General features: G+C 58.7%; 3 protein-coding genes across 3 annotated transcripts; 1 reads left to right on the forward strand and 2 right to left on the reverse strand.

Annotated features, from left to right (window-relative positions):
- Positions 1 to 4,668: 4,668 nt before the first annotated feature.
- CMQ_8250 (map kinase kinase kinase wis4) lies at positions 4,669 to 9,110 on the reverse strand (the record flags this gene model as incomplete). The annotated part of the gene is made up of 4 exons (XM_014315791.1): positions 4,669 to 5,321; positions 5,382 to 8,247; positions 8,292 to 8,710; positions 8,909 to 9,110. 4 exons carry the CDS (start codon positions 9,108 to 9,110, stop codon positions 4,669 to 4,671), a joined length of 4,140 nt encoding a protein of 1,379 aa, XP_014171266.1.
- Positions 9,111 to 9,677: 567 nt separating this feature from the next.
- CMQ_8093 (uncharacterized protein) lies at positions 9,678 to 12,852 on the forward strand (the record flags this gene model as incomplete). Its single annotated transcript, XM_014315634.1, has 4 exons — positions 9,678 to 9,914; positions 9,974 to 10,723; positions 10,780 to 12,124; positions 12,185 to 12,852. 4 exons carry the CDS (start codon positions 9,678 to 9,680, stop codon positions 12,850 to 12,852), a joined length of 3,000 nt encoding a protein of 999 aa, XP_014171109.1.
- Positions 12,853 to 13,069: 217 nt separating this feature from the next.
- Positions 13,070 to 16,754, reverse strand: CMQ_8100 (uncharacterized protein; the record flags this gene model as incomplete). Its single annotated transcript, XM_014315641.1, has 7 exons — positions 13,070 to 13,072; positions 13,219 to 13,395; positions 13,645 to 14,778; positions 15,190 to 15,390; positions 15,447 to 15,733; positions 16,515 to 16,571; positions 16,649 to 16,754. 7 exons carry the CDS (start codon positions 16,752 to 16,754, stop codon positions 13,070 to 13,072), a joined length of 1,965 nt encoding a protein of 654 aa, XP_014171116.1.
- Positions 16,755 to 17,787: the final 1,033 nt, after the last annotated feature.

The raw sequence follows: 17,787 nt of genomic DNA on the forward strand, positions 1-17,787 counted from the left end.
TCTGTACGCACGTCTATTTTGGGCAAGATACTCGTAGGCAACATGGCATGGACAGTGCCGTATTCCAGAAAGCCAATTTCAGAGAGTTAAAAATAAAAAGGATACCACCTCACAGTACATAGTACAGAGTACTCCGTACTCGTACCTGTTTTCCGACTCCGTCAACGTCGTACATTATCTCGCGGGAGATGTTCGCAAGCTTGGCATGTTCTCTTACCCCTGCGCCAAAGGGTCCGTGGACCGCCTTGTTTCCCTTTTTGTTCCGCAAAACGGAATGCGCACAGCGGTCGATTCGCACAACCCGGCTTTATCAAGGAGATAGCAGGGAAAGTAGGCAATTTGGGCGCACCCACGCCTCCACCCTCCTAGACAGTCCTAGCAGGGATGCGCACGTGGGAAGAAACGCTCCATGCTGTACTCGAACGGAGTACTCCGTCCAGCTGTATGCGTTGGCGTAGCGTCGCATCGGCCGTCTTTGGGGAAACACACGAGTTTACGCCCACGATCAGCACAGCATGCGTACAAGTACTTTATGTACGGAGTAGCCATGCATATAATGCACATAGTATTGTCTAGCATCTCCCATGTTTTTTCCACGTTTCCACACCGGAATTTCTCGTTGGTTGGGCTGATAGGGTGGCCACCTTCTTTTTCGCTCCTTTTGACCTTTTCCCCTCTTCCTTTAGCGCTGCCCGTATCGGATACATACGAACAAACCTGCTTGCAGCCATGCTCTCTGCCTACTACGTGGGATGTTTGAAGTATCTTACTATTCCATACGGAGTATTTGTGATGCAATTGTCTGATACGTGTTGGCACTAAGCGCCCGTGGCTTCCCTTCTCCTTCGTATTTCCGCAAGGCCTCGACACAGACATATTTTACATACTATGTACTCGTACAGTGATAAAATCGCTATCCGTCCCTGTGATGATGCCATGTGCTCGTACCTCCCGAGTACGCGGCTCGTATGGCCCATCGGCATTGTTGGCCTTCTTTTAGTCTTTGCCCCTTTTTGACCCTTCTTTGCGCCTAAGATTGGGGATACTCCGTATCCTCAATCTTCAACGTCGTATTTCCCTTTCTTCTTCTCGCATTCTTGCTGGCTTTAATTCGGCCCCTCACCGTTATCGCAAACCACTTCCGGTATTTTCTTCCACTGCAGCCACAGCGCCGGCCAGGACCAACAAGCTTGTTGGGCTGGAGGCTAATAGCCAACTGCCCTCGTCACGATTTGTGAAAGGAATCCCTTTATGAAAACGGCGCGTCCAAAAGAGGAGCAGCAAAACGGTCGCAGTGTGGGGACTGGGCTTGAGTGCCAGCTGGATACGGTTAGCCTGGTGTGCTATGGGCCTGCGTGTTTCCTCTTTCGGCGTCGGGTTGAAAACGTGGACACAGCCATTGAAATTGCTGTCGAAGATGCGTCCCCTCGTGCCTGGCTGGCTCCTGCCGCCTGATTTAGCGGACCTTGGGCAATGCATGTACCTTACCAGTACTCCGTATTGTATCTTACGACGTACCTTACATTGACTCCGTAGTAAGATACTCCAAATAAATAATTACGTAATATCACAGAGACCACAGATAGGTCATTTTTGTTCTTCGTTCTGCAGGTAATACTTTCTGTTCGACCGACAGCCACGACTACAGGAACAAAACAAAAGTCAAACCGGTCGCAAGATGGCCACACTAGCACAGTTCGTTTTATAGCGCACCACGTTGCCTGCCCTTTTCTCTACATACAGGGTAGCTAGGGAAAAGGCGAGCCTGGCTTGGCCACGTGTGGTGTCCGGGTGGGTATCTCTGGGGATTGATCGACAAGTGTAACAAGCAAGCGAGCCCAGCCCATCCACCGGCTACGGAGAGAGACACGAGACGAACTGCCAGCAAGATGAAGAGCACGACCGGAAGGAGAAGGACAGGACAAAGGGGGAGGAAACCAACAAAATCCAGAAAGAGAAAAGAGAAGGTGTTCCTATTGAGACATTTCTACATATGGTCGAATATTTGTCCTCATATGCATGATCGGGCCACCAACTGCGCTGATGTCTCCCTCTCCGGTCAATGTGGTGTGTGCCAAGGTATTGACAGCAATTGCTGTGTCAGCCGCACAGGAACAGTCCGATGCTAAAATGAAAATAAAAATAAAGTAAAAAAGCAAGGACCACTGCCAAGGCTGTGACACCATCTTGAAGTGCACGACCGTTGGGACGATCTGCGCAGGTGTGCTCTGGGAGGCCGTGGGCACGTCCTGGACAGGAAACGAGTCCGGCACACTTTGCTTTTTTGGGCGAGCAGTCTTCATCTATCGAGGCCGAATGCGGCTGGTCGTGCTCTGTGCAGAGCGAGAGCAGTGCAGTCCCTAATCCGCCTGAGTGTTCTGGGGGGGGGCTCGATAGGACAAGAACGCATCGGGCGACAAGCAGCCACAACGCGTCTAAATGAGACATACAAAGCGTGCAGTGGTCTTGGAATGTAGCAGATGGCCACGATTGGAACGGGTATACGGAGTACGATGCATAATATCTTACGTAACGGGTGCCGTTCCTCGGTGTTCCTCGCGCCAACAAGGCGTTCTGCTTCCCACCCATTCTTCCCGTGTCCACCGCTTTTTACATACTCCGTAGTATTTTCTTCAGCCTCAGCTGGCACAATTTCGTGGGCCCGGCGCCAAGCTGCTGTGGGCTCTGGGCCAATCACGGGTGCGCCGTCTTTGCACGATCCTGTGTACGAGCGCATGTATCTTACCCGTACACATGTCATACGTGTCACTCAGCTGGCGGCCGGAGGCGCGAGGAACCAAAAAAAAGAAGAAAAACAAAAACAAAACAAAAACAGAAAAAGATGGTGCCAATGGCCAACCATGTCCGCTCTCGCGGGAAGTCCGTGGGCACAAGACGAGCTGCCGGGCCACCATCTTCCGCCGTCGGGTCGCTGGGTGCTCTGTGCTTTTTGGAGCTGCATTCCTCCCCATTTCCGAGACGTTTGTGTCTCTCTTGCTTCGCTGCTCTCCTGCCGAGACACAACTAGCACAGCCTTGTGTGTCGAGAGGGAGAGACCGTCTCTGAAGCCCTCTGGTGTCTTCCATTGCCTTGCTGTGTCTCAAGGTGCAGGAGCATCCATTGGCCATCCGCAAAGCGTGTGTTTGGTGTTTTTCGGCGTGGGTGTCTGCTGCTGCGTGCTCCGTACCTTCATCAGCTCGTACGTACATACTATGTAGTACCAGCGCCTGCACCCCAGCGCTAGCCTCATAGAGTAGTGTGGGCTCGAAGGCTGTGTTCCTTGCCAGGAGCCGCGCATGGGTGCAGCTGCAGGCCAGTCGTACTCCGTAGTGTCGGCGACTACTCTTCCGATGGCCTTGCGCCATAACTAGCGCTTGCCTGTTGGGTTTCTCGGGCTTTCTTCCTTTGTTTTCTTTGGTTTCGTCTTCCCTCTTGGACTTCCTTTTTTTTCATTCTCTTTGGCGGCTTGCTCTTTCGCGCTTTTGCCACTGCTGTCTGACACAGACAGATGCCACTTTTTGGTCTCGCCTGCAACCCTATCATTAGCTGAAATACGGCGGGATTCCGCGCTCACCGAAAAGGAAAGAAAGGCTGGGCGGAACTGGACCCGTTGGCCACGGCACCTGCTCTAGCGCTTCGGCGACTGTTCTGAGCTAAAAGTGAGGACGAAGTACCAGTGGCCACCCCACCTCGTCATCCACTGTCATCACCTCGGCCACGATGCTAACCGCCGGTCTGCGGCGCGTATTGGACTGCTGCACTCTGATTGACCGAATTGGGCCAGGCAGTGTCTTGCAATTGGGTTCGCCCAGGCGCTAATCGAGCATTGTGCTGTCCTGCGTACGAGACCGAGATCTGCCTTGTCTCATCACAGAGCGCGCTGAACAATATCTGTCTGGGCCTCCGTGCAGCTGTGGGAGGCGGGACTTACCGGGCAGGAGTGCATGGGTCCAAGGCTGGACTGCCGCTTGACAGTCTGTTTATATCTTGTTTGGTTGTATGCAAAAGTCCTGCTAGAAAAGAGGGAACCAGCATTCGCCTCCCTGAGTACATGGCACGGACGTGTTGTCTCACAGCAAGACCCCTGTATCATCTTGCTTCAGGAACGACAGCCGGCCGGGCGAGTCAAGAAAGGACGCGTGACGGGTGGCGTGCATATGAATCGCACTGTTGGGCGGGGAGTAGTCAACGGGGATCATCTCAGACGAGAGACGAGAGGAAGAAGAAACAAAAATGAGAAACAAAACAGGGAGCTCAAAGGTCCTTGTCAGCTCCCTCGTCGGACTTTTCAGCTGTAGTTACGCGACGACTAGCAAGAATGAATAAATAAATTACTAGTATGAAAGATAGACCTGGTCCAGAAATGGCAGCTCCAGGCCTGCAAGATGCAAAGATCAAAGCTCGATCCAAAGGGCGACCGATCTCTTGGGTATGGTCGTGTGTAAGAGTGAGTTCGTGTCCGTGTGAGTTGCCGATTCGGTATGTAGGAGAGCTTTTCAGTCTATCGGCTTGAGTAGTCAATGGATGTGTCAGTGGATGTATGTTGTCGTGTGTTGTGTGTGTTGAGTGTGTGTCGTATGTATGTCGTCTTCGCTTTGTCATCTTCACCTCATTGTCATCTCATCCTCGTCCGCCCTCACCTCCTCAGCTCATTCTGTCCCCCACACCCTATATCCCTGCAGTGCTCCCAGACGGCGTCGACGCCTCGCTCGGTGTCGCCGGCTCCACCACCAGGTTCCGGATCCCCATGATCCACTCGTGCTGCAGCAGCTCCACCGCCGTTGCCCGCTGCCGCGGGTCCCGTCGGAAGCAGCACCGCAGAAAGTCGATCCCTTGCGGGCTCAGCTGGTCCGCCGTCGGCAGCTGCGGCGGGCTGCCCTGCGCGATGCTGTACATGATCGCCCACTCGTTGTCCAGGTTGCCCCACGGCCGCCGTCCGGTCGCCATCTCGAGGATGACGCAGCCGAGCGACCAGACGTCCATTGCTCCAAAATGCCCGCTGGCCGTCTCGCCCTTGATCACCTCGGGCGACATGTACATGGGCGTGCCGGTCATCGATCCGTTGCCGGGTGGCGGCCGCGATGCTGCCGCCACCGCCACCGCTGCTGCTGTCGTGATGGCCGATACCGCGTTCGTGCCGATCGGCGCCGTGCCCGCGGTCGTGCTCGGTGACGGCGCCGATGCTGATGCTGCTGCTGCCGACGCTGCCGCCGCCTCGGCCATGTTGAACTCAAACGCAAAGGTGCGGCCGTGGCGGGCAATCACCTTGGCGGCGCCAAAGTCGACGTACTTGATGATGCCGTTGTGATCGAGCAGAATGTCTGATTAGTCAGCATTATACAACAAATCAAAACACAACCACACCACCCACACACACTCACTCTCTGGCTTAATGTCCCGGTGCGCAATCTTGATCTCGTGCAGATAGGCCAGCCCCTCGAGCAGCTGCAGCGCATACACCATGATGACCTGCTCGTCCTCGATGCGGCCGTGTTCCAGCAGGCTGGCAAGCGATCCGCCCGAGCAGTACTCCATGAAGATGTAGACGCGGTCGCGGTGAACCTCGATGCCGTAGTACGACACGACGTTGGGGTGGTCGAGCGACTCGAGCACGCGCATCTCGTCGCTGATCTGAGTCGCGATCGTCGGGATCAGCTTCGGGTCCTGCAGCCGGATCTCCTTGACCGCCATCACCTGTCCGTTATCCAGGTTCATGGCCGCGTACACGTTGCCAAACGTGCCGCCCCCGACAAAGTAGCCCTGCTGCCAGCGCATCGTGAAATTGGCCGCTGCCGTCGACGAGAGGTAGGCCAGCGACCGGTCCACCTCGTTCGACACCTCCAGCACGCGCCCGAGCGACGATCGCTGCGTCAGCAGCGCCTTGCGCTGTTCGTCCAGCACGGCCAGACCATCCAGCCGCTGCGCTGCCACCCGTGCTGCTGCCTCCTCGTCGCCCAGCAGCCGGTGGTTCTGTAGCTGCTGCAGCAGCTGCTGTCGGCTCGTCGTCGCGCTGCTCTTGTTCGTGTTCGGCATGTCCTTGTTGGCCTTGTTCTTTCCTCCACCCACACCCACACCACCGCTACCAACGGCTGTCCCTCCCTCGCACTCTCCTGACAGCGATGACTCGAGGCGCTGGCGCTCGGCCTGCAGCGCCACCGTCGATCGCGCGCCCATGACGTCAAAGTGCGAGATCAGCAGCGACATGCAGCCCGAGACGCGGTATCGCAGTCGCTCGTACTCGGGCTCGGTCAGGCCCAGGATGTGGCGGCCGCGCGTCATGCTCATCGTGAACTCGAGCGCCACCACGGCCCAGCGGAAGGTCCGCTTGTCCGACATCTGGCAGTCGACGCAGATGAAATTGACCCAGTCGAGTGCCAGCTTAGTCAGCTTCATATTACTCATCTGGCGTCGGTTGCTGTCCATGTACGAGGCCGAGCGCTGGCCGAACTCGGTCGCAAAGACAAAGCAGGTCTGGATCAGGTCCTGGCAGTTCTCGCCGGCTGTCTGGCGACGGATCTTCTCGACCGAGTCCATAAACGTGTTGCTCAGCTTGTAGGCCGTCCGTCGGATGTCCGTCATCTTGGCGTGGACCTTTTTCAGGTTCGATCGCTGCTCGATGACGAGGTCGAGCTGCACGTCGGCCGTCTCGAAAAAGGCCTTGCGCGCCAGCACCAGCCGCACCTGCGAGCCGCCAGCAACGAGGCGTAGGTGTCCCGTCTTGAGCTCCAGCGGCTCCTCGCGCACCGGTATCTCAACACTCGGCCCGTACCACACAGCGCCACCTTCGGGCCGAAGTATGAGCACATACGGATTCGCCAGGTCGTCCTCGACCTGCTCGTATGCCGTTCGGCTCATCATCGACTCGATCGCACCCAGACGGCCGGCCAGCGACGGTGACGCCACCAACAGCACGCCCTCCTCGTCCAGGTGCCGCGAGTACACCTGGAAGTGGCCTGTCTCGGCCAGCCGGTCCAGGAAAAGCTCCATCCCGTCGTCGTCCAGCGCCAGATTCAGGTCGCACGCGTTCTCGTAGTTGTCCGAAAGACTGCGCGAGAAGCGCTGCAGCATCCGCTGTCGCACTCGCACGCCGTCCAGCAGCTGCTTGTAGCGCCGGCTCATGTCCGCCACGCTCTCACGCGGCCGTCGCTGCAGCTCGCGCTCAAACGTCGTGCTCAGCCGGCTCAGCGCCTTGAAGGTCAGCGAGCTGAACTGCTCGGCCACCTCCACGTCGCCGTGCACCAGGTGGCTGCCGATCTCGTTGGCAAACTCCCACTCTTGGAACAGCAGCTCGGCCTCCCGGAATGTGTTCCGGTTGCTGCTCAGCTTCCAATTCAGCATCTTGAAGTAGTACTTGAGCGCATCCAGCACCACCATGTCGAAGCTCTCGTCGATCCAAGGGGGCAGCTCCCAGCCTGCTTCTGCCTGCGAGATCGCCACGTACTCCTGCTTGATCTTGATCGCCAGCTTCAGCAGCACCTGGAACTGCGCAATCATCTGGTCCTGCATCATCACATTCTGCTGTGCCGACTCCTTCATCCGCTTCGCGTATGCCAGCCGCACCTGCACCACCTCTTCCATCAGCCGTGACGGAAAGCTGATCAGCGTCAGCAGGTCCTCCACGTGTGACGGCAGGTGGCGTGTCCGGAATGCCGTCGCCCGCAGCACCAGCGTCTCCTTGGCCTTGACCACCGTGCGCGAGATGCCCTCCAGCATGCCGCCGCGCCGGCTGCGTCCTTCCTCCTCGTAGTGCTCGTGCAGCGACCGCAGGCCCTCCTCTTTGAGCAGCCGGTCCAGGAAGGACGTGTCGTCTGACAGGCTGCCCTCGCTGCCCGGTGTCTTGTCCCGTGCCCGCGTAAAGTCCAGCTCGTCGTTGCCCACCCATTTGCGCAGGATTCCCAGCTCCGTGTTGATCAGCGCGCTCACGTTGCTCCATGACACGATCGTGTCGCACGACTCTTCGTACAGAGCCGTTGCTGCTGTCTTGTGTGCGGCCAGAAACGCTGCTCGTGTCGGGTACAGCGACTCGGCCTTGTCGATCGTCGCTATCACCTCGCTGACCTGCTCGGCTGCCGGCTTGCCCGCGTCGCTGACACCCTCCACCCGGAAGTTGATGATCTCGTCGATCATCCGGTCCACTTTTGTCCGCGCGTCTTCCGTCAGCCGTCGTTGCACTGGGATGTGACGGCCGCAAATCCGTGCCCGCACTCCCAGCCACAGCTCTGCCTTCTGTGCCGTCTTGCCGCCCGGCTGTTCTGCCCCGCCCCCGTCAGCCGCTTCTTCTCCTGCCGTACCACGTCGCCCGTCAGCACGGCCTCTAGCATCCCGTGCCACTCCAGCCGCTCCCGGTTGGATGCGTCCCGTATGTCTTCCTCAGTCGGGTGAAGGTCGTCGTAGTTGTAGAACATGATCGCCTCCTGGTCGTATCGGTCGTCATGCGGCCCCTCTGACGATGGCGTTTCGCCCTCCGAGTCCGAGTCCGCATACTGTCCGTCTACCGTTCCGCTTAGGTGGTCAAAGTACCCCGATGCGTAGTCTCTCTCACGCAGCCGCTTGACGTACTCTCGCTCCTGTGCCCGAAATGCCGACCCGCCCGTCATCACCCGCGGCTTCGACAATGCCGTCCGTCCGTCCGTCCCGCCGCCCATTACGGGAAATGAGCTCTGTGGCGTCGGCCGTCGCTGTGGCTGATACGTGTTGGACAGCGTGCGAGCTGGCCCGGTCGGCCGTTGTGGCCATGGCTCCCCTGTGCCATTGCCGGTGTTGTTGATGCTGTTGCTGTTGCTGTTGATGTTACTGCCGTTGTTGTTATTGTTGTTGATGTTGCTGCTGCTGCTGCTGCCATTGTTGTTGCCGACACTGCCGTTGGCTATGTTGCTCGTCTCGTTGGTGCCGCCTCCTCCTCCGGAACCCGAAGACCGGTGGCGGGTGCTGGCCAGGCCGTTGGAGCCTAGCAGCGGCGACTTGCCCTCGCGCTGCTCGCCTGGCGACACTGGCCCCTCGCTGTCCGACACGAAGCCGTGCTGCTGGCGGTAGCCCTTGTTGGCCTTGTCGGTCCGCGGCCGGTCGTCGTCGCTGTAGGCGAAGCGAACCCGTGATGCCTCGGAAGGCATCTCTCTTGCGGGTCGATGGAATTGTGTGTGGTCTCGACAGTGGTGTTCACATGAGCCGAGGGACTTCCATGGCGAATGGTCTGCACCTTTTGCCCAGAGATATCACGATCGATGCAGAGCCGTGATGTTGAGATGCTGAATCCCACTCTCCTTGGTCGTCGTGGGGCTGCGTGCTCCGTAGGGTCAATGCTTGATGGTGGCAAAATCAAAAATCGGCCAAGAATGGGTGCCGGTGGCGACAGGAGGAGAACCGCAATACCACCCTCTCCTTCTAGCGTGTCGTGCTATCCTAGGATCGGGGATTGCAGTGTGGATCGGGAGCGTACGTCGTATGTACGGAGTAGGAGTACGGAGTGTGTGCACTGGCACGTGATCTATGTGGCTGATGTGGCTGGCAACACGACCGACACGCGCGATCTCTCTACGCGCACTGTGTTCTACGCGTCTTGACTACAGCATCATTGCTCACAAACACACATTCTCTTGTCACCATCCCGGACGCCATGCCAGCTTGAACGGCGTCCCGGTGGCCTGTCTCCTGCTCGACCCTCTCTGCTGCCGTCCCCCATGTTCACCTCGCACAGCCTGCCGCGCCTCCATGCGTCTGCCGTTGACGATGGCCGTGTCGGCCTCGATCTGCACCGCCGAAATGGCTCCTTGTCAGCCCCTCCTCCTCATGGCCACCTCTCGCGCAAGAGACGCAGCGACCAGGCCCTCCTTCCGGCTGAGGATTCCAAGCGAAGACGGCAAAACAACAAGCTCGAGACTGCCGAGGCCCTCCTGAAGCCGTCGATTGTCGTGCGGGTGAGTGTTCTACCGAATTCGAATTTCGATTCCCCGTTGCCTCAAATCTGACCCCATAGGCACATCCTCCCAATCCCCTCTCCAAGCCGTGCACGCTGCTACCGCTGATGTTGCTGCCGCGCGAGCATCTGCCGCTGTCGCTTCTCGATCTCGCCGCCCCGCACGGTGACCTCCCCTCCGGCCGCCAGTTTCAGTCCCACATCCGCATCCTCGACCTTGAAGGACGACTGGGATCCGATTTGCTCATTGCTCATGCCCACTCGGGCGGCGCTGCCTTTGCCATTGAGCGCGATCGCTCTGACCGCTCCGATCGCTCCGACCTCTATGCCCTCTGCCGTCTCGGCAGCTGGGTCGACCTCGGTCAGCTCAGTCGTTTGGCCACGGCCGTCTGTCGCGAGCGCATGCCGTCATGCACGCCGGTCGAGACTGATGGCACGATCGGACAGCCCGCCGCCCTCATCACCGCCCAGGGTCACAAGGAACAGCGCCGACGCCGGCTCGCCATCGAGGAGCTGCAGTCTATCGTGAGGCGCCGCCCGACGTCGTCGACCGTCGGCTCGCTGCCAGAGGTGGCTCTTGTCCAGCCAATATCTCCCTCTGCAGACGGAGAATCACAGACACAGCTACAGACACAAACGCAGACACAGGCACAGACACTGCCCTCCACCCATCTCCCTACTCCACCAGAAACAAGCATACAGCTTTCACCTGCAACCGGATTGACCTCTGATCAGGCAGAGCCTCCAACGGCCGACACAATCTGCCAAAATATTCGCAACCACTATTTTGAGGCTCTGTACCACTCCATGGTGTGTTTCGTTTTGTCCTTTCTGTCCTCTCTGTCTCCCGTGCTCACCAGATCTAGGGATCGCTTGCATATTTCGCCAAGGGGCCACTGTCCCGGGCACGCGCCGCGTTTCATCTGGACTGCGACTCGAACCTAGAGATGGACGATCTCATAGACTTTCTCAAGGGCATAGTGCTGACGACGGCGCTCATCGACAAGAAGTACCGCGAAACTGTCCCAGAGCTGGTGGCCCGGCTGCGCATGCTCGGGAACACGTCCGACCACGAGGGGCCGAAGAGGAAGACGTCCAAGAAGGCGAAGAAGGTCAAGCGTGGAAGCGATGGACTTTACACGGACGAGGAGCCGCACATCCGCAAGTGGTGGAGTGCCAACAAGCCGGAGGTGCACGATGAGGAAGCAGTGCCGCGGCCAGAGGAGGTGAAGTACGCGATCTCGCAGCTGCGGACGCGGGAGACGCAGCTGCAAATGATTCTCATCCTGGAGATCCTAGCGCTGGAGACGATGCGGCCGGCGGTCGGCGATGAGGGAGAGAGTCAGCTGCCGGGGATGGGGGCGAGCGCAAGCAGCACGCCGCCGGCAAAGCGAGAGGCGGCCAAGAAGCGAAGCAAGCACAACCTGCCGCTGCTGATTGACGTGCACGCCGACCGACTGTGCATCTGGCAGTCGACGACGGCCGACGACGTGCGGGCGATGGCCGAGTCGCAATCGAGGGACAGCGGCGAGGACGGTGTGCAGCGGTCGCAGCATCCGCTCCAAGACTTCTGCGTCGACATCATCGTGCCCTTTTTCTCGGCCCGTTTGCCGCTGGTGTGCGAGTCGCTCAATTACAAGCTCGGCGGGCCGGTGGTGGCGCCGCCTTCGCGACCAAAACTGTCGAGGATACCGTCGATTAAAGCGGCCGAGAGGCCGTCGTCACGAGCACGACCAGGCACGGCAGCACGGAGGCTGGCGCCGGCACAGTCACAGCCATCGTCAGCACGGAGTCTGGAGCGAGTGCTCTCGAACGAGCGGCTGCGGCGTAGTGTGTCGCGGGGGCCCAACGATGCGATTGCACAGATGCGCAGCGCCACGGCAGCGCCGATCCCGGGACTGAAGCGGGAGATGAGCGAGCCGGGTCCGTTGACAGGGATTCCGCGGCGAGGATCATCAGTGTCACTTTCGGCGTCTATGTCGACGACGTCGACGTCGTTGCGCGAGCGGCCGACTAACATGCTGAGTCGAAGCGTCTCGGACGCGGCCATGATGATGCGCGGCAGCGCTGAGGATCCACGGACCCGCAAGAAGGCGCAGGTGGAGTTTGAGCTGCAGGAAGCGATCACGGCGCTGAAGAAGCCAAACCGCGGGCTGGCGGGCAAGTCGGTGGTAGAGGCAGCAGAGCGGCGGCTGGGCGGACAGATTCGAAGTGAGTGTTACTGAGGCTGAGATGAGGTGAGATGATCTGATCTAGATGCTGACCGGACAGGAATCAAAAAGAGCGGTCCTCCCAAGGAGCGTGTGCAGGTCAAGGCGACGCCGGTCAGCCATCGGTTCCGCGACGTGTTTGGCGGCGTCAGCAACAGCTTCGACGACAGCGACGGCGACTATGACGACGACGGAATGCTGCGGCTGCCGGGAGCACGGGCACAGCAGCTTCTGTTTGCGGCACATCCGCATGCTGGCAGCCAGAGCCGCGTGGCAGCGACGCCACTGACCGGCCGCGTGGTCCAGGCGACGCCGGCCCGGGCATCGGTGCTGGAGGCGGTGTCAGAGACAGTGACAAAGGCGACAGCAACTGTGGCCGTGACAGCATCGCCAGCACAGAGGCTAGAAGATGTCGTGCTGCTATCATCGCCGCTGCAGGAGAGACGACGACGGCCACTATTTGCGACACCGACAAAGAGGGTAGGGGGAGGGGGAGACAGGGGAGACAGGGGAGACAGGGGAGACAGGGGAGACAGGGAAGAGACAGAGAGGGCAGAGAGGATAGGGACAGAAAGGGCTGAGACTGAAAAGGCTGAGACTGCAGAGACGACACAAACAGAAACAGCAGTAGCAGAAACACCAGGAAAGACTGGGATGCCGACAACCGAAAACGCACAGACGCTGTATCAGCAGCTGGGATGGGACGACGACATTGACGACCTCGCATGAGTGCACGGCGCAACACGACGACATGAGCCTGAAGACCAGCTGTGGGTTGTCTTGGGAGCATAGATGGCGTTTTAGACTTGTAGTTTTAGCATTTGTATGGATCATATGGACAAGTAGACGTTTGTCAGCGAAGAGCCGGTGACTCAAGAAGTGGCCCAAGGAAAGAGCGCACGATCGCAAGAAGGAAGGACCGGGCGGTCGCTTTGTCATCATTTCTCTACTGTATATCAAGACATAAATCTGCCTCGATTCCCCTCTTGTCCTCTCCTCGTTCACGTCTCCTCTCTCTTCGCCTTCTCACCCTTCTGTCGTTTTCTTGTCCCCCTCCTCTCTCTCCAGCACCATCATCGCCGGCAGCTCCCGCACGTCCACGTGTTCCTGCGACCCCAGATCGACCACCCGGACGGCCTCGATGCCGACGGCGCCTGCTCGCAGCGCCACAAAGCGCAGCTCAACGACGTGGCAGGCGTGTGGTGCCAGCGGGCCCACGCGCGTGTCTGCGCTGAGGCAGACCACGTCCGTGCCGTCGACCAGCGAGCTGCGCTGCATCGCATGCACCACGTTCTCGTCCAGCACTGCGTCCGCCACCTTTTCCGGCGACATGGTCGACGTCGTCGACGTCGTTGCCGCCACGTATGCCGCATACGCTGCCCGCTCGCCGACCTCGTCGCCACCACCGCCCAGCCGCACGCTGTGCACGCTGCGCATGCTGCGGTTCGTCGCCGCGCGCGGCCGTCCGCCCGCCACCGTTCCTCCCGACACCGACGTCGACGGCGGCCGCATCACCCGCACGTCGTTGCGTCGCCGTCGCGGTAACACCAGCAGTGCCAGCTTGCGCAGTCGTGGAGGCGTCGCCGGCACCGGCGTGTTGGTCGATGCCGACCCTGAGGCCGAATGCACGTTCGCTGACCCGTGGCCGTATCCGTGACTGAGGCCGTTCGTCTCTCGCCCTGGCAGCGCCGGCAACGCCGAACCCCCCGTCCGGTTCACGATGAAGACGGTCCAGCAGAACTCCTCGCCCGCATAGACTGGCCGGTCTGGCGCCGTCAGCGTCATCGTGATGCCAAAGTCGGGAATCGTCGTCTCTGTGCTCCGGGCCGCTGCCTCCAGCGACGGCAGTGCGTCCGGCCGGCTAATCGCTGGTGCCATCATCGATGCCATCCCGTCAATCGACAACTGCGACGGCCGGTGTGCTCCCCGCTGCAGCGACACCGGTGGCAGCGCTGTTCCAAAGCCTGGATTCACTGGTAGCGAAAAGTCCACCGCTGTCGTCCACGCCATCGCCAGCGATGGCTCGCACATGCCTGGCCGCACCAGCACCCGTGCCTCCACGGCAATGTCTAGCTCGCGCGACGTCGGTGGCGTCAGAGTCGGAATCGTGTTGAGGGCTGCGTCAAACCCGTAGGCTGCTGGCGACAGCCGGTACAGAAATGTCAGGTGATCACGTGCCACGCAGAACAACGGCAGCCGCATCCCGTCCTGTCCGGCTTTGTCAGCATTGCCCGCCTCGTCTGCCTTTCCGTCTCCGTTTCCGTCGTCCTCCCCGTTCAAGTCCACGACCTCGCCGCCTCGCACCGTCACCTCTACCCGCGTCAGCACTGCCTCGCAGTCGAAAAAGGGCGTAAAGTCCAGCTCCAGTACCCCCACCACCGCCGCACTCGTCGGCACCGTGCTTGGCCGCACAAATCGGATCCGTGCGTGCACTGCCGGCACAATCGGCAGTACCGTGGCTCCCTGTCCGCGTAGCGGCTGTGGCTGTCCCGCCCATTTGCGCTGGTTGGCCTTCTGCTGCTGCGCTAGCCCTGCCGGCGCTACCCGCGATACTCGCTGCGCCGACAGCCGTGGCCATCCTCCTTCGCTGTCCAGCTGCAGCATCGGGTCGCCCGCCAGTGCTGCCAGCAGGTTCAGCCCGCACGGCTGTCGGCTCTGTAGAAACCCGCCGCCGCTGCCGTTGTTGCTGCTGCTGATGATGCCCGCCGCCAGCTTCTGCTCCTCGTCTCCTGTTCCTTCTGCTCGGGGTGCAAGACCTGCCACCGCTGGACGTAGGCTAGCCGCCACCGCGAACGACACCGATGGCGCGTGCAGTCGCGCCCGTGGCCGTGTCAGAAACACTGACAGCCGCCAGATCACAAACGTCTGCCGTTCTGCTCGCTGCTTCGACTGCTTGGCCTTTCGTCGTCGTCGCTTCGTCCCGCTGTTTCCTTCTTTCTCTTCATCATTGGCCTCGTCCTTGTCGTTCTCTCCGTCTTTTCCGTCTTCGTCCTCGCCCTCGTCCTCGCCGTCCGCCTCTTCCTCCTCGACTTCATCCCCCTCACTCTCCGGCTCCGGGTCGCTCACCACTAGCAGCGGACGGTGCACTTCTTCCACACTGCCGTTGAAAATCACCTCCACTGGCGGTGGCGTCTCCCGTCCCGGAATGATGTTGACAATGTGGGCGTCGAGCGTGATCGATAACCGGTCGAGGAAGGACTGCAGATGAGCTGCGCCCTCGTGTCGCGTGCGCAGGATGAAATACACATCGACCGTCTCATCTGGCATCTACGAATGAGCAAGCGTCCGAGAGGGAGGAAAATTATATTCGCCGCTCGCCACACCGCATCCATACCGAAAAAAAGCGACTCTCGCTCCTCCGTTGCTTCGATCAGGTCCTGTGGTGACCCGTGGCATTGCTCGAGAGCCTGCTCGAGCCGCCGATCTGTCGCCAGCGGCACCGCAAATGCGAGGTACGACTCGCGCAGAAATGCCGCATCCTCTGCCTCCGCGTCCGACACATCCTGCTCGTCGCGCACAGGAACCGCCATTGCTTTGCCTGCGGTGCTGTACGTCTGGTCTGGGAGCGCGTCTGTCGTCTGCTGGATTGCCGTCATGTGGATACGGACAGCTGTTAGGAGAGAAAACGTGGAAGCAAAGCTAGCTCCTGCTTTCCACTTTGGGTCCCATGGCACGTGACACTAATTTGTGCTTCTCATCCAATGTGCATACTATGGGTTCTACGGAGTACAGCCGCGAATATCGTCGATTGAACTTGATAATAAGAGAACGCTGTATCGAGATGGTCCTATACTGGTTGTCAATGTCGGAGAATATACTACAAGCCATCCCGTGTGGAGTTCTTCTGAACGAAGATACAGTGGCGAGCCATCTGTTAATCCGCTGAAGTATGCCGTGAAAGGAATCTGCGAGCCTTTACACAATTGCTAAGTTTGCACCCGCCTAAGTAGTCGTGTAGAGTCGACTCGATTTCCACTAAGATATCACTCTGGGCTCCTTCAAGTGCTGTAATGTTTAGTCAACCGTTTTACTAGCTGCATAGCCTCTTCGGAGTACGTCATCGCCAGCTCGACACTCAACTGCCAGAGTATTTATGTTCAACATCTAAACCGTCCTCCCACTGTACGGAGGAACACATAGGCTGAGGATGTCAGAGACAACTGACAAAGCGACATACGAGTCTTGTAGTAATCTAGAACTAGACGTCACAATTGACTCATGCCCCCCAAACCAGTGGCTCTAACAGAGGCTATATTTGTAATATCGTCCCTAAGAAGCTTCCATCGGCAAGCGGCTCTCTCTATCTCGACAAGGACCCGACTAGATGATGCAGAAGTCGCATGGTATCGGACACGGAATAATGAAACAGAAACGACCGGGACACATTTGACCGCGACCGCCGCGCATTCCGACAACGGGCTCTTCTTCTTCTTCCGGAGGCTGTAGCTCTAAAAGGAAAACACCAATGTCAGCTGAGGCTGTCCAGTCGCTGACTTCAAAGGATGGCAGGGACTGGGCCGCATACTCATAGGCTCGACAGGTGCAGGTGCCGTGCTAGCAAACTCCGGTCGGGAGGCTTCGCCTCTCTCGGCGGTCTGGCCGTCAACTTGCTGGGTCTCGGATGGTGTCATGACTTGTCGCTGTTCTTGTGCAGAAAACGCGTGCAAAAATGCGTGCAAAAATGCCGTTTACGTTCGCTGTTCAGATGACGTCTGTGTACGGAGTAGAGGTTGAGGAGAGAGCTGGGCCGTGTCTTGAGACTTGCGACCGCTTTATCTTGGCCCAAACAACACGTGACGTCATTCGCGCGCGCCTTGCTCTTTTCAAGCTGGCGCAGGCTGCGCCAGGATGCTAAGCCTACGGCAGTTGGGTTACGCCTCTATGGGTACTTCGTACTCGTACACGTAGTCAACGTGGCTGGTTGGCAACCGAAGCCACACCGTATCGTCCTCCAGAGTCATAAGCAAAAAACACAAATGACCCAAATGGCCCCTAGAGAGAATACAAGCATCCAAGCCTTTCCAGCAGAGCTGCTAACCGTAACTGGAGGATATCGTTTAGAGCAGCGAGAACAAATTAAGCTTACCAGCTAAGATGCCACGGCCCGTGCACAGCAACACGCTTCGCCTCTTGCTACGATACATATTAGTAGCTATCCTCGGCTCGTCAGCATCGGGCCCCCTGGCCACTCGGAGACAGCATGTTTGGAAGCAGATTGCAGGATGCGATTGTGTCGATGGAAAATTAGAAGGACAATGATCTGCCTCTGCGACCAGACTCCTATTCTGCTTACCCGACTTTCCTCTGTCATTCGAGTACGAGTACGGAATGCGCATCAGCTTACAAAGTACTCCGTTGTAATATGCTTTATCATATCTCATGTGTCTGCGTTGTCCGTTGGATGTGATGGCCGGACATGCATCGATTGGCTCTTGATGCTTTGCTCTAACCTTCCCGGCCGCCATCTGCCGTCTGCCACGTAGCAGCACCCAGAATAAAAGGGCTGACGCCTGGCATCAACCAGGCAGTGTTTCGAAGATACCGTTTCAGCCTCAACAGCCAATCGCAACGATGCACCTTCCGGTCCTCGCATCCTCAGCTTAGCCCCGCCTCTCTCGCCGGCCAGAAGAGGTAAGAATGTGTTATTCTACCAATGCGAGACGC

The sequence above is a fragment of the Grosmannia clavigera genome, assembly GCF_000143105.1.
Source record: "Grosmannia clavigera kw1407 unplaced genomic scaffold GCSC_161, whole genome shotgun sequence".
In the NCBI taxonomy this organism is placed as follows: Eukaryota; Fungi; Ascomycota; class Sordariomycetes; order Ophiostomatales; family Ophiostomataceae; genus Leptographium; species Leptographium clavigerum.